We start from the raw sequence: 16798 nt of genomic DNA on the forward strand, positions 1-16798 counted from the left end.
TGTGTAGGCGCGCAGGTGATTTTAAATGAATTCACCGCCCTTGCTCTTGAAATTGAAGACGTTGTCGTTGTCGTTGCTTTTGTAGTTCGTCCTGCTTGTCGTTGGTCTTGCTTTTTTCGTCCTTTAAGTCGTCGTAGTCATCGCCGTCGCGTCCCTTGTCTTCATCTTTGCCTTCTTCCTTGCAAGACTAAAAAGCATTAAGAGTCTGAGCCTGAAATGATGGGTTCTTTGGTCGGGTAGGTTGAATTCTATAATATGTATCCCTACACTTTAACAACATCAAATATTTACCGGCTTTCAACACTTTCTCATATTATAATGCATATACCTACCTACCCAGAGAAAGGATATACCAGAGAATGTCAAACAAGGAGGACAGCATTAAAATGATCAGGTGACAGCATATTGGTATATCCTTATAGAAGGCGATATGTTTTATGTTTCTTCTATCTACAGAAATAAATTTACTCTTCTTGTGTATGGAAGAAGGACTACCGAGGAGATAAAATTATAAAAAAAGGACTTAAAAATTGTGTTTCAAAACAAAAATGAAAAGAGGAAGTTTCGTCATTTCCCATAGAAGCAATTAAAAGAAAAAAAGAAGGATATGAAAAACAAAATTGAAAGAAACATATGAAACTCACCCTATGGATTGTCTCTTCGAAACTTTGATGGGGTCCTCCGTTCATCGTCTGGAAGTGTCTCAGTCGTTCATTTGCTGCCTAAAAATATACATAAGATTTTCAGTTTGATTAGGATTTTGATATCATATAATATGGAAAGAGTGTTTTAATGCAAATGAAAATTAAATCAAACGAAAATAATAAAAATGAGATTACAACATTTTAGACAAAATACGATGAACAACTTTGCTAAGACTTTTGATTTGTGATCAGATCATTATTGTAAGCAATAAGTCAATTTAAAAGATTAAGAAAGTTCAGTTGAACTTTGGTTAAATGTTCATCAATTTTCGGATAAGGATCATAACATTTCGGCTTCTTCTTGTACTTCGTGTTCTATTTTATACCTTTCTCTCAAAGTAATGTGGCTTACCAACAGGCTCTGTGCTTGGTCCTCTTTTATATACTAGGCATTTATGAAAATGTTGTACGATCTAGCTCTTGCACAATTTGACAGGCGTTCTTTTGGCAAGGAAATATTCAAAATAGAGAAAGTCCTTACCCAAAGAATAACGTTGGTAATGTTTTGAATATTGTGTTTGTGCGGGATACCACATCGATATCATAACGGAGTCATCATTTCGATTTGATTCAAATAATTCATATCAAAATTTTCATTTTCTGTGTTTAATTATCACCCTGAAGGTTATCTGAGGCAGAGTTGCAAACGCTCTAGGTTAAGTTTGACTTTAATTCACAAGCAAGTAAGTGAGTTATGAATAAATATCGATTTAATTCTTAAGTCAGTTAGAATGGCTTATAAATTCAAATAAATTTAAATCAGAACCTTCTAAGTTCCTCATGTTGTTTTTTATTTTCAAAGCTTGAAAACTTCTTCCGTTAATAATTAAACAATAATGAAGTCAGTTAAGAATTTGCAACCTTCAAACTAGAAAATTAATGTTTTTAATTCATAATTGTTAATTCAAAAAATCTCAAACTTAATCTGAAGGCGTTTAATTGAGCGGAGGACAAAGTGCATTGGATGCGCTAGCTTTTTATAATAAAAAAATTCAAAACTTTACCAAGTTTTCAAAACAGTGGAGTTCATACACTGTTTAATAAGGGCCTAATTTAAATGTATATAAAAACGGAAATGTTGAGAAATGACATTTCTAATGCCGATTTAGATATAAAAAAATCAGGAGTTTAACGATAATAATGACTGAATACAAATTCATTCCTTAAATAATTTTTTTTTTAAGTTTGCATTTAAATTTAAAAAAAATAAATTAAAGCACGTTTTTAAAAAGAAGTAGTTAAAAACTTTGTCTACCTAAGCTTCGCTAAAAACACAAAACAACAAAAAATTACACTTGTTAACCGCTTTTTCTTTGGGCTTAGAATGAAATTGAGTAGTAAAGCTTCCTCTTGAACATCTAAAGTACCGTTATATGTACCACATCATCCACGTCCTGCTATACGATGCAGAAGTATGGACTGTGACAAAAGCGGATGAAAGCACCTTAGCTCGTTTCGAGGGAAAAGTTCCTCACAATCCCTACGTTTTCTTATGAATAGAAGGTGAGTGGAGGAGAAGATGGATCGACGTATACTTAGACAGAAGAAAAAAGTCCATAGACTAAGATGGCTGGGTCACATAGAGTGCATGGAAACCAACTCTTCGACCCGGAAAGTCTTACAATCCACGCCCACAGGTGACGGGACAGAGCAGTAAGACCGCGGGTCAAGTGGCACGCGCACGTTAAAAGTGACCTCATCCGATCTAGAGTACGCAACTTGAGACATTTAGTTAGGGACGAACTATATGGAGAAGTTTTTTGGGTGAAGCCTTAGTTCACACAGAACTTTATCGTTGATTGGGTTTTTCTTGGAAGCACAAGTTCAATTTGTTTTTGAATTTAAAGATTATATTTTCGTATTCAGTGTTTCTAATTCAAAGTTGTATAGTAGTTGGATATAAATGTTAATGAATTTTAGAAACAAGCGAACTAATATTTAGGTTTTTTCAAAGCTTAACTCGATACTTTTTTTTAGTTAAACCCCAACACCCGAATGTTACAAAACCAACAACTGTGCCAATTAAAAATACAAACAAGGTTGAAGTTAGTTTTAGGAGAATCTTTCTACAAAAGTAAAGTATTCTAAATTTAGGCTTCAAAAAAATAATTAGGTTTTTCAGCGAGGCACAGTCTTAAATGCTACAAGTAGTGAAGTCTCAAAAATGCCTAATACCCATGAAAATAGTGAAATTTTAAAAAACCTTATGCAAATATTTGGATAGTTAAGTTTCAAATAGTATCAGCTATGCATTTACAATATTTGATCTGATTTAACAAAACGCATACAAACTATAGGTCACAAAACAGCTTAGATTTTAAATTCCTAACTTATCCTGAGAAAAACTTGTAAGACCAGACAAATTTTTAAACATTATTTGCATAGTCAAATATTCTATAACAAAAATGCGCTTAAACAATAAATCAAAACCTTTTGTATAATTTTCGCTAAATGCTTTGAAATTTCTCCTTTTTCTAGAATAAAAAATTAAATGGCCGATTGCTTGAAGGAGTATTTAAAAATCAATTAATTAATCAATATTTAAGTGAATTGAATAGATGGAGTTCCAATATTGCCTTTGGGGCTTTAATTTATCTGAATTTGTCTTCAAGTGTTTGAAATACTGAAAGTTGTGGAGGAAAAAAACTAATAAATTTACAAAGAAATGTGAAGCATACTGCCGAGACTGTTTGAAACGGATTTAGCCAAATCGAGAAACATTAACCTCAAGGCTCACATTTTTATCGTATTTAGTAAAAAATAAAATAGTCTTTAAAAGCTTTTTAATGCAATTAATAATTACTGAAGTTTAAGCCATTTTTTTTGTAAGATCATATTGCACTTTGACAAACTGAGATAAGCCCTTATTTTTACGGTGAGTGTAAGAAGACATTCTTTAACATTTGGGATAGGTGCTAGGTTACGTATGTGCGAAGTTTTATCTAAAAATAAAAAAACATTCATGAGACATTATGTGCTCCATTCAACTAGTATTTACAACTAAAGACTATAGAGTGGAATCGGAACCGCAAGCCATCGTTATCACCTCTTTTTCTAATGATAGAAGTCAAAAATAATACCTAGGTCAGAGAAAGTAGAGAGTTTAGTCAAATAAGAAGAGTCTAATTGACATTTTGTTTGCGTGTAAAACACATTGATTTACATTCGTCTATGTTACGTAAAAGCTTATTTATAAAACACCATTCGCGAAAACTATTTAGAGCATCTTGTAGGAGTAAACAGTCGTCAATACGTTTGAAACTTTAATGTCATCAGCATAAATTTAAACAGATGAGTGTTATATGATAGAAGGTAACTCGTTAACGTACAAAATAAACAGTAAAGGTCCTAAGTGGCTACCTTGTAGTACGCCACAGTTTGTATACAAATATGATGACCGCTCATTCCTAAGAACTACGTTGTATGATCTATTATATAAGTACGACAAAACCCAACTAAAAAGTTTATCGATAAAGCCTTGGGATTTAAGTTTGGAAGTTAATGTTTTATGGCACAATTTATCAAAGGCCTGTAAAAACACAGTCAACTTGTTTCCGTTTTTCAAACGAATCTAAACAAAAAGAATTGAACTGAAAGAGGTTAGTAACTGTTGACTTATTATGGACAAAACTATGTTGACTGTCACAAATTAGAGACTTACAATTAAACGATATGGCTTTACAAATAATGGACTGAAATAACTACGGGATGACGGACAGTTTTGCAATTTGACGATCATTTTGTATTTCTTTTTTACAACCCTTTTTTTGTATCGGTGTTATGTACGAACTCTTCCAAATTTCAGGAAGAATTGAACTTTTGAGCGATTTATTAAAAAAATATGAAGAGGATAGGATGCCCATTTTTTCAAAATATAAGAAGGTACATCATCTGAACCAGGGCTAAAACAAACAATGTTCTGAAGCTTTGCGAACGATTTCATCTTCAGAGATCCAAAGACTAATTGAATTCAAATCAGGAGGCGTTTGAGAGGAGTTCGCTACTTCGAAAGCATCTTTCAACAAATTTGCAAACATATTTGAAATTTTTCAGAGTCATGGCTAAGTTCGTTTTGTGAAAGACATGCAGTTTGGATACCCGTTAGTATTTTTCTTACTATTAACATAGCTCCAAAAGTTTTTTGGCTTGTTTTTATGTCGGTTTCAGTATTTGAAATAAAGTTATTATAAAGAATATCTGAATAGTCAATAAACATATTTCTTAGCACATTTTCTATTACCAAGTCATTATCAGATTTTGTTTTATTATATTTAATCCAGGCCTTGTCTCTTTTTTTTTTAAGTTTCTTAGGCAAGAGTCAAACCATGGAGGAGATTTAGAAATATTGCGTGGTTTTCGAAATGGTGTGGTCTCATAAAAAACACAGTAGAATTTATAGCACATAGAATTAATATGTTACAGTTCTCAAACAAATGATTCCAATTAACATTACATAACAGGTTGAAAAGTTCATTAAGTTCAAGATTTTCTTTGGAGCAATTAGGAACATTACTTAGCCATTAATTCAAAGATAAAAATAATTAAATGATTTAAAATGAAATTTATTCAATTTTATTTAATAAATAAACTTTCCTGAGGATGTTGCTTAAAGCTTCGATAAAATTTCGTTTAGTTTTAGATCAAAAAGACGTACGAGTATGTAGGTATTTTCAATCTTTAATTAATTCTTGAATTTCATACCTCATATAAATTTACTTACAGAATGATTAATCTCTGAATTCTGTAGTTTTGTTCTTAAGATTCAATCTAGTATTTTATAAAACTGAATTTGAACTCTTGACTTCAACATAAAAAAAAAAACTTTTTATAGACAGACAAACATTAAAAAACTGCATGCTTAGTGCCTTGACATCACAAAAGACCTGTTTTCCCTGAATTTCTATTAAAAATAAAAATATAAATGCAAAATAAACTTCTCTTTATTTTCGTCAAAAAATAAAATAAATTTCCACATAAAATTGCACAAAACTGTTTTGTATAGCTTCCGCGCTCATATGAAGATAACTTTTAACGATGACTTGTGGAGCGCCAAAGAATCCTCAAATGTATACAATTGTCTACGCGGTTAAATTTTCAAAATCCCCAGCTTAACATTGAATGAATTTATCTTTATTTTCAACCTCCGTCTCTCTGTTTTAGGATCTCAAAAACATATATAAAGACGTTAGGAACCAGCAAAGCATTCAAGGCATACCTACCTCTACCTCCTATCAAAATAATATATAAAACTTCTAAAGCATTGTTGCAACAAACGCAGATCAACTGCTTTTGGTCTATAAGTCTAGAGGTAGGGAATGTGGTATAGAAAAAAAAACCTTCGTCATCTCTGAAAAGACACAACGCAGCACCGGGCAAACAAGAACCATATCCCAAGGCTTTCTTAGGTCACATAAAGTACCTTTATGCTATGCATAACATACTTCGGGTTGGATACGACCGACATCATTATTATTTTTTAGTCCTTTCCTCCTGCGCTGGGATAGTGGTGGTTAGAACACTAAAGCTCAAGCAATAGGCAACTTATACCCGCCTCTGATCCTTATGGTAACAATAATTTTGCCAAACAACCATACGCTCAGGGTTTTGAGTGCGGCGGCGATGGCGACATGCGACTAGCAACGGCGAAGGAATATAGTGACAAAGTTAGATGTGCAGGAATGTGGTCTCTGGAAATTTTAAGGAGAGGGGACAACAAAGTGCCGGTGGAGCCTTTTGAAAAGTTTGCCTAATACATTCATAAAGTATCTACGTTGTCGAAGTACAGAATGGGCACTGAGCAGAGTATGAGCATGAACAAGGAGCAGTGAGTGAACAGGACCAGGGGGCATATCTCTCCATACTTCAACTAAACACTTCACCCTCATATTCCCATTTGTTGTTTCGCATGCAAATGACTTTCTCAAAAGTTTCTTGCAAATGCTGCTGCTTTTTGTTGTTGTTTATCCCATTTAGGGGATATGATAACGCTACCTCCTATACATCAGCACTCATACTCAACACACACGAAACTACCATCATCGGTGTATAGTAACAAACGTCGTTTTCGTTTTCATCCTCAACTCCGTCCTTGCGAAGACGCATAGTAGCAGACATAAAGGGCACATCCCATTCTTTGCATCCTTCATCTTTGAGTTGAAATTATTTAAATTTGATCCGCACCAGGATAAGAAAGAGGATATACTGCCGAAAAAGAGGAGATGCCATACGGAAAGAATAAAGTATCAAAATTGTAGTGTGTTTCAAGGATCAACGTTTGATGGTTGCAAGCGCATATCCACGTTCACATACAACCCGCCTCGACTGCTTCGTAAATGGTATAGCAGCGAACTTTCTACAACGAGAAGTTCCTTATTTCTTAGATAAGAAATTGATGACATCAAACTTTCATATGTTAATCCTGTGAAGTTGTGCATGCAATAAATGCAGTATCTATGGATGACGTTCGTCGTCTTCGTATTCGTCTTCGCATCGTGGGTTAGGTGAGGAGAATGAAAAGGATATGTGTATATGGAAAAGAGTGCAAATGGCAGAATGTGGACGTTTTAAGTGTTTATGAAATTCAGACTTAATTAAATGTTTACCCATCAAGCATAAGGATTATCTGCTGCTGCTGGCTCCCATCATCATATGAACTCGTATGTGTATGCAATAGAAAGTTGATGCAATGTTTAAAGTTGCAGAAGAAGGACGAAATAACTAGAGGACTACCCGACCATATAAGTGATCCTTTGATTGAAACTGTTGAAGCCAAATAAAGTTGGGAAAACTTTTGTAATCTCTTTTGTCGAACTTGTGATACTACGAGAATAGGTGATGGGGAGAGGGAATGCACGCAAGACGATAATGAGATACACCACGTAATCCTTTTGTAAATTAAAAGTTAAGGACTTCTTAAGAAGAGAATTGGATGAATTAAGTTAAATACAAATATTAAAGAGTAGTTTCAGAAGCCAAAAAGCTGTTTTAATGAAAAGACGTTTTGTTCAAATATATTAAAATAAACAAAAATTAATCACTATTTAAAATGACACAAAAACTATGTAGGGAACTTTATCTTATCAAGGTCAAAAGGATGAGATTATTCAAAGTGCTTGAGCTCAATATCACTTTAATGAAAATGAAAAGGATTCTTTCTGCATGTCATGTTAACCGAAACTTAATCGTATACTTAAAAGATGGAAGCTTATGTAATATTTCCTCGATATATAATTGTTCATGACTTATGTCCTTGAAATGTAATTTTAAATTTTTTCACAATTATTTTGCGGCACTAGAGAAACATTATGGCATAACAAAAAAAATTTTAAAAATTATAAAATGTAATGTAAAAAAGAACCTTACCCTTACTTGTGCAGCTGTTTGGTGGTTATTTCGATCTCTTCTATTTACAGTCTTAAGTCCTTTTAAAAGTCGGGCAAGTGTTGTCCGCTTTTTTGTTTCTCGCCCTTCTGAAATAATTTGGAAAAACAAAACAAATGTTATTCAAAGTTTTTGAAGTGCATCACTTTAAAAAATTAACAATAGAGTGACTCTCCTAAAAGTGTGCAACTGATTTTCAGCAATATTTATTACTCTATACTTGACAAGATCTTGGTACTGATCTTAAGATCTTAAATTACACTTCTTAGTAAGATTTTGATAGACACATCTGACATAAAAATCACTCCATTACATAACGTTTGCGTTTAAGACATAGCCTTTCAAATTAAGTAAAATGAAGACTCATGAGTCTTTTCAAAACTAATGAGCTTTTTCGTAAACAAAGTGAAATCTTTGAATATTTAAGACTTAATCAAGGAGACACATTTTTGCATCTATTCGTTCTCAGTCTTTGAGTTTAAATTTGATTAAGAAAACTCACTTAAGGCTAATAATTTTTGAAATTCCTTCCAGTGAATTACATTAATTGGAAATATCAACCAGCATTTAAAATAAGACATGTTTTTCTATTTTCAAACAATTTTTACCTTTAAATGTTCAAAACTAAATTTTTAATAAAATATTAACATAATATTAAAACAGTTTTTCATTTAAAATTGTAATAAAAGACCATAGCTTAAACTCGCCTGAATACAAAAAAATACGTATACGCCAGGGTGATCCAAAATTGGTAAAACATGACTAAAAATTAAGTTCAAAATCTTTGATAGAAATAATATTGTCTGCTTTTATTAACAGGGCTTACATTTTAAAATTCTTTGATTCGATTTTTAAAAGAAAAAAAGGCGTTATTAAATTTTGTTGGTATAATTATGTTATAAGTATTAAGTTCTATCAGCATTTAAAAACTAAAAATAGAAGAAACAAGGCTTGGATAAAGTTGAATCAATCGTAGAGTAATGAAGCTAAAATTGAATATACTAGACCAGCGGTTCTTTTTTAGTCGCGGAGCACTTTTTGCGTTCGAAATTTCACGCGAAGCAGTTCGACGCGCATATGCCATTTTTCGTAGTTACATTATAAACATTGTACACGTAGCAAATTAAATAACTTTTTCTCAAAATTTCGGTTAATTTATTTAATTCAGGAAACAGCTTCTACAACTAAAAACACAAGAACATTCTTAACGTAAACTAATAAGAAATATCATAATTATATTGTATGCATTATAATTAAATAGAGTTTCTTTCAAGTGGTTTCTTTATCTGGTTGAATTTGGACAACTACAACCGTATGTCAGGCTCTGCATCGAGACGGGATCTATATTTTGTTTTCTAACATATGCAGAGAACCCTGATTCGCGCATTTATGTTGTTGCAAACGGCAGAAGAATTATTTCAGCTTTCTCTGACAGTAAACTGAACTGGTTTTTCAACATATACCAGAATTCTGACAAAGTTTCTTGTTGCAAAAAGTTATTTTATCGAAGAATCTGATGACAGGTCAATCAAGCACTCAAACTGCAGCCATGTTAGGGAAGTTGGTTTTTCCAACGCGGCAGGGTACAGGTTTATTACCCATATGTTTTCCTTAATTCAGGTAGAATTCGTCTGGAAAATAGTTGAGGAAGCTATCCAGCAAACCAACTAGATGGATATGAAACAAATTTTAAAATGTCATCAGGAATGTCCAATTCTATTTCGTCTTTAAATTCTTTGAGCTTTGGGAAGTTGTCTAGGTTTCGATTTTTTGTACATTCAGCCCAAAACTGGATTTTATTAGAAAACAAAAATTGCCTTTCCATAAAGTGATACACTCAAATCATTTATTTTTTTAAATATATCTGACAGATCCACCATTTTGAATAACCAACTCTCATTACACAACATGTCCCAAAAAATCAAGTTGTCGTCAATAAGGAAGGTTACAATTTCAGCTCTCATTTCGAAAAACCGCGTCAGTCTTTTTTCCCGAGAAAGCCACCTTTCAGGTAAAGAAGTAAAGATGTAAAGGTTTGTATCCTTTGTTTTTGATTATGCTGATTTTTTTGTTTTAAATATGAATTTCAAATCCGACTGCTGCAATCAAATTTACGAGATCAGAAGCCCAAAATTAACTAGTTACTAGACCGTTTTGGAATTTTTATATTTTTTTTTTAAATATTTCTGCAGAGCACTTAGATATTTGGGAAGCTCGGCTCGGTACTAGACTAAAATATGAATTTATTTTGATTTCCAACTAATATGAGTAATCAAAATTCAGAATGTTATTACTCAAAAGACATGGCAAATGTGTTTGGCGAGTACTTTCAGTGCTCATTCGATGTATCTTCTTATGGCTTAAAGAATACTTCGACTGTTGATAAGTATTTTACGTCTTAATTCGATTGAATTTATTTTTTCTGTCTTAGAGTATGTTAATATAACAGATGATTATTTAAGTTCCGAATATGATGGTTTTTATTTGTTAAATAATTAATAATAATTTTCAATTTATATGACATATTAGTTATTTGAACTTTTTAGTCTATAAAAAGCTGTAAATGTCCAACCCTTTTGAAATATACATTCCTTCTTTATGCCTGCTCAAAAATAAGTTAAAAATAACTTAGTTTTAAATTACAGACCAATTGCTCAACTATCTGCTATGTCTTAAATGTTTGAACACATCATTTTTGATATTCTGTCTTTTCACTGTTCCTCCATTTTATATTACAATAAACATCTCCTTGTTAAAAGGAAGTCTACAATTGAAACAGTTTACAACATTTTGTATTGACGCTTTTGAAAAAAAGAAACAAACAAGGTGACTGTATTTTTACTGACATTTTCCTTTTGTAAGAAAACCAGATAATATGGGTCTTAACAACAGATTTGTGGTATGGATATTTTCTTGATATTTCAAAGACAGTTTATATAATGTTATAGTACATTGCTTTTAACTCAGGTGAACCTTAGGGTAGTCACCTTGGTCCGTTATTATTTGTTTTATTTATTTCTGATCTTCCATCCGTCTTACTTAATTCTATTTCTCTTGTATATGTGGATGATGTTAAATGTTGTCATGTAATTAACTGTGTTAATCACAGTTGTCACTCATAAAAAGACATTTAAACTTTCTGAAAATGGTGAATATTAATAGTGTTTTAAATAATAAATTTAAAACATTGTATTCTATTCGCAAGAAAAATGTAATTGTCTATAATCATTTGATTAATTTATCAACATTTGTCTAGTTTTAACGACCTCGGGATAGTGTTGGACTCAAAACTAACTTATATTGACCATTTTGACTATATTATTAAAAAGGCTTACATGACTCTTGTTTCTATTAAACAAATTTCTTGAAAATTTCATCATCCTTATGTTCTATATATTCTGTGTGTCGCACTTGTAAGATCTATAAGAGAATGATTGGAGTCTGGTCAAAGAAGATTTACGAGATTTTGCTCAAGATTTCTACCAAGGTCCAGTGAAGTTACCTTACCTACGAATGCTGAACGTGTTCAACTTTATAATCTTACATAGTCCAATCACAAACCATATCTACAGTTTCGTTTTATTGTCGAAAAATTAGTGGGGCAATTTTAGCTCAACTGATCCTTTGTCGATAGTCGGTGCTAACAGTGCAATGACAATGACAATGTCAAATCACTTAACTTAAATAATTTTTTTTAGTGAATAATCCATAGATAAAATGTAATTTTTTCTATTCTTTCTGTGTACTTTAGGCATTTAACGAGAGTAAATAAATGAGGAAATATGCACTTTTTATAAAAAAGCGAACAAGACTCACTTCAAACTAGGGATGTTGCTAATATTCGCATCCGCATTCGCTATTGCGGATTATCTGCAATGATTCCAACATCCCCATCGGCATCCGTATCCGCATAAGCTAATGCGAAGTTTGTTGCGGATGCATATGTTTTTAACGCTTTTTTCAAATTCGAAAAAAGCAACAAAGTACTCCAGGATTGTGTAGCACGATGGAATCTGAAAACACATTTTTCAACAAAATTTCATCTTTGTAAGACAACGGTTTGTATGCGATTTCAACATACTTAGACCCTCGCTATAAGCATACATTTTTCAAAAGATGTAATTCTAAAGATGATAAATGATCCATTAAGCACCAGTTCTCCTACGTTGTCACCAAATGCCAACAACACAAAAAAGAAGAAAATGGATGAGACTTTATATTCGGAACCAGGAACGTCCGGTTTAAGTTACAAGGCTTGTTTCAGAAGCGATAGGCAATGATGCTAGATTCATTGGTGGAAAGTCCATCAAACAGATTTTAAAAGGTTCTCCATAGTTGCACTAAGGTATTTATCACCTACACCAGCCAGTGTTCCCAGCGAACAACTATTTAGTGGAGCTGGATTAATAAACGATCCACTAAGAAACAGATTGAAATCTGAGAAGGCTGCAATCTTGCTTTTTATTAAATATAACTCACCTTTTTTTAAATTTAATTATTAAACGCAAAGATAATCAATAAAATTTTCCTTTTTTTACGGAAAATTGTTTTTATTTAATAAATTCTAAAATCCGCATCGGCGGATATGAGTCTCAAAAAATCCGCATCCGCATCCTCTCCGCGGATGTCAAAATTTGTACATCCGGAACAACCCTGCTTCAAACCCTCAATTCTCCCATTTCTGAAAAGATTCCTTCTTGAGAAAAAAACAATAAAGAGATTTCGAGGCACTTTAAACATTGTCTTCAAATGAAAGGCTTCATTTTGAATAGTTTTTAATCATGCTAGCTCTCAATTTAATTCAAGCTGTTATTGCGAAAATTTTGAAGTCACAATTTACAATTTCAAAAGAAAAGTTTTCTCGGCGAATTATTTCTCGAAGAGATGATACAAATTGCCAACCCATATATTGTAATTTTACATCTAAAGACTTTTTTTCTTTGGGCTGATAGCAAAGCTTTACATCGATTCAAGATCTTAAAATTGGAATTTTCGAAGTTATCGATGATATGCAAGAAAAAGATCTAGACAATTAAGGTAATTTCACAAACTGCACCATCCCCCATCTACAATTTGACAGGAACTTCTCCGCTCCAATGCCTTCCAGATTTTCCTGGGAGGAGAGTGCATTCCTGCAAGACGAGTCAATCTAACTATAGATGGATCATAAACAATATTGAAGCGGTGTGTGAAGACGTGTACTCTGAACGACTGAAATCAAGTCTCTCGTTTTTCATTTCCAATCATTTTAGCGTGTTCCAGGTAAATCTTTTGGAGATAAAAGAATTTTTGTACTTTCTTAAAGAAATCGTAATATCATGATCTGATATCCGTATTTTCTCAGATACCCAGGCCGCTACCAACTATCTGGACTCCGTCTATACTTACTCTATGACAGTTCATAGCTGCCGATCATCTATAAAGGAGATGGCACAACAGTTTAGTATGTAACTTTGCTTGGTGCTGGGCCATAGAAACATTCTAGAAAATTGTAAAGCAGATGAAGTTGCCAGGAATGGTACATCAAATCTCATTCTACCGAGACTTAGTTAGAAGAGTTCTTCTATAAAGATCTGATCTATCTCAATCATGTTAAGATAATCAGTCTGTCAAGTTTCGTAAGGGCCTCAAACGAGTTTCTTTAAGCTTAGATGAAATTATCAAGATTTATGTGGTATCACAAAGGGCCATTAAACTGGCTTAAGTGTGTCCTTAACCTTGAGTATTGATATTCCTTTGGTTCATGAATTCTCAGATAACGCTTTCAAAAACTACACTTTTTTATTAAACATAAAAAAATATACCTTTCCCCTAAGGTTTTTATCTAATATTGATAAAATCTTTATATTTATATTTTTTCACTTCTTTTAAGAGAAGATTGTTTGAGTTTAAAAAAAAAAAAAATGCAAGTCTACATTTTTAAAACCTTTGTAGAAGGTCTTAAACCTACTACGGATAACTAAATCCGCAGGGCTGAGTTTTTCCTTCGTTTTAATTTTAAATTACCTAAATCAAAAATCCTTACTTTTAAAAACGGCTAATCTTGCTCGTATATAAAATTTATCACCAAATTTATCTTCCATTTCTTTAACGTGAGTTCTCAAAATTTCAAAGGTTTCCTCTACCAAGTTCCCTTCAAAACAAGTTGTTTATAAATCTCTGCACATGAACACGATGAGATTTAATTAAGTTTCTTTTTTAGTTTTTCTATTTTCTCCCAGAGAGTCCGCCCAAGTCCATGTTAATACTATACACCCTCCATTAACAAAAAACCTACCCTTAATTTAGTTTATATGTATGTATGTATATGTAAAACACAATAATAAATAATTATAATTCTCACCTGTTGTTGGTGGAAATTCATAAAAATACGCTGACCTGGGACTCAAGCAACTGAAATGAAATGAAAAATAACAAAAATTAAAAACAAAACAAAAACATAAAACATAATAAAAAGTTTTATACAAATAAAAGCTAAACAAATAAATTTATTTGCAGCAAGAAAACAAATAAAATTTCATTTCCTCACCTTTGTTGGACTAAATTTAAATTCGCTGAGTTAGGCAGTTGCTGTTGTCCGGATTGTAATTGTTGCTGTCCGGACTGTAGCTGTTGTTGTTGTTGCTGTTGCGATTGTGGCACTAGTGGTAAAAGTTGTTGTTGCTGCTGTTGTTGTTGTTGCTGCTGTAGCTGCTGCTGTTGTTGTATCATTTGCTGCTGAAGCTGCAATGCACCTCGGGCCACACGGGGCGCAAAAACTCCATAGCCAAAACCGTAAATTTCGTCTTCCTCCTTGTCCGACAGACAACTTGAAGGCTGCACAATGCCGGACGTCAAAAGTTTGAAAAAACAAAGAAAAATTAATTTTCACAAAATTTTAATTAACCCACCCCCCATAATGTTTATGTTATGTTTGTGTTTTTGAATCAAACTTGAATCAGCTACCCCCGCTACCACCCACCGTCACACACAACAAAAAGGACATGCAAAAAAATAAAACAATTGAAAAACAAACATGCACAATCAACGTCAGGAAAAGGATACAAAAAAGAATAAATAAATAAATACAATAACAGGATATAAACATGCCCAACATTTGGAAAAGTCTTCCCCATGCGATGCCCCCCGAAAAAAAGTCTAAAAGATGAAAAAGGTGCAAATAAGAAATAGAGCTGAAAAAAGGCCAAGACAAAAAAGAGGAAAAGCGGAAATTTTTAAAAACAAACTACTAAACTAAAGGAATAGGTCCTCACAAACAAACAAGAAAAAAGAAGAAGAAAAAAAGGACACAAGAAAGGGGTGGGTTTATTTTGTTACTTTTTCGTTTTCTTCTTCTTTTTCTTTGTTTGTACTGAGAAGTCATTCTTTGGAACACCATTGCCAGAGGTTAAAAGGATAATTCCAGGACCACTTGGGAGTAAACAACTTTAAGGATTTTTATTTTGGCAAACGGAAGTGGTGAGGCTTCGCTAAATGGCAATTGTTTTGAGGTGTTTTTCTGTTTTTGTGTATTTTTGTATTTTATTCCCTGGATTTTTTTTCCTTCCTTACTCTTCTGTTCTCTGTCAGAACTCAAAAAAGAAAAGGATTAACACCTTGGGAGTACTTGAAAATAGGATCAAGCAAGGGTTTATTTCCTCCTCCGTTTTTTCATAGAACTTTTAAAAAGAACTTTAGAAACAAAAGGTGTGTGCGATCTCAAAGCGATTTAACATCATTTAAAGAACAAGCTTTTTAAAGGGTATTTTTTTTCTATGAAAACTATTTAACTTATTTTCCATCAAAGGACATGCAGATGCAGATGCAAAAAGGGTTGGGGGATGATAATATTTCATTTAGATTTGAGTTAGGTCGTTAGATGATGTTTTTGGAATTGGGTTTTTTTTTTAACATAGTTTAAATACATACCGAATATTTTCCTGGCACATAAATTGGCTGACTATGACTATTTGGCAGGCCACCTTGACTGGAATGACCGCGGTGACCTCGCGTTGTACCAATCCCCGCAGGATTTTGGGGACTTCTTTCCGCCCATGCTGCTTGCCTGGCATTTTCTAAAGCACTCAATATATCACCAAAGGGAGCCATTAGAAGTTCACAGTACACAGATGCTAGACCTTCTAAATGTCCTCGTTGCCCATCCTGGAATTATATAGAGACACACAAAAATTACGTTCCACAGTGTTTTCTTTTTTGAATTCCATGTTTTTGTTTTTTTTATTTTTTGGTTAGAAATGGGAGCGCGGGGAAATTTATATCAATTGTGTGGCCTTGCATACGACACAGTTAGTAATGGAGAAGAAGAAAAAAGAAATAAATATATTAAGAAGTTATTTTGGATATTATCAGTCGATTGGATGATTGTGTTTAAATTTACGGTAGCGATAATTTTTCTCTCAATTTTCTTGTGCTGAAAAGGACTTCTTTTTCAAGGGCTAAGAATGTATGTAGGGTAGGGACTTTAAATGTGTGATAAAATATAAAATAACAACATTTAACAACTCAAACACACACATGAATCGATTTCGATGGATAAAAGCAAAAGGGACTATATAAAGTGATAAAATTTCACCAACTAATGGCTTTATTTTCATTCATTCCAAAGGTTATGTTCAAAAAGTAACAAATTGCTTATTGTGCTCCAAGAAATATTATAATTCTTCACAATTATAATGTATCATATTTTGCAGTTTAGATATAGTTATTGGACATTT

The 16798-nt window shown here is 32.8% G+C and overlaps 1 protein-coding gene across 1 annotated transcript in view; it reads right to left on the reverse strand.

Annotated features, from left to right (window-relative positions):
- Window positions 1–16798, reverse strand: part of LOC129952626 (uncharacterized) — a 581803-nt gene that overhangs the window by 61178 nt on the left and 503827 nt on the right. Inside the window, exons 3-7 of the mRNA XM_056065358.1 lie at window positions 15993–16226; window positions 14614–14900; window positions 14428–14477; window positions 8067–8173; window positions 645–722 (exon numbers count right to left, since the gene is read on the reverse strand). Of these exons, the coding sequence (XP_055921333.1) occupies window positions 645–722; window positions 8067–8173; window positions 14428–14477; window positions 14614–14900; window positions 15993–16226 (756 nt within the window). The remainder of the gene's footprint in view (window positions 1–644; window positions 723–8066; window positions 8174–14427; window positions 14478–14613; window positions 14901–15992; window positions 16227–16798) is intronic.

Source organism: Eupeodes corollae, chromosome 1 (assembly GCF_945859685.1).
Source record: "Eupeodes corollae chromosome 1, idEupCoro1.1, whole genome shotgun sequence".
Lineage (NCBI taxonomy): Eukaryota > Metazoa > Arthropoda > Insecta > Diptera > Syrphidae > Eupeodes > Eupeodes corollae.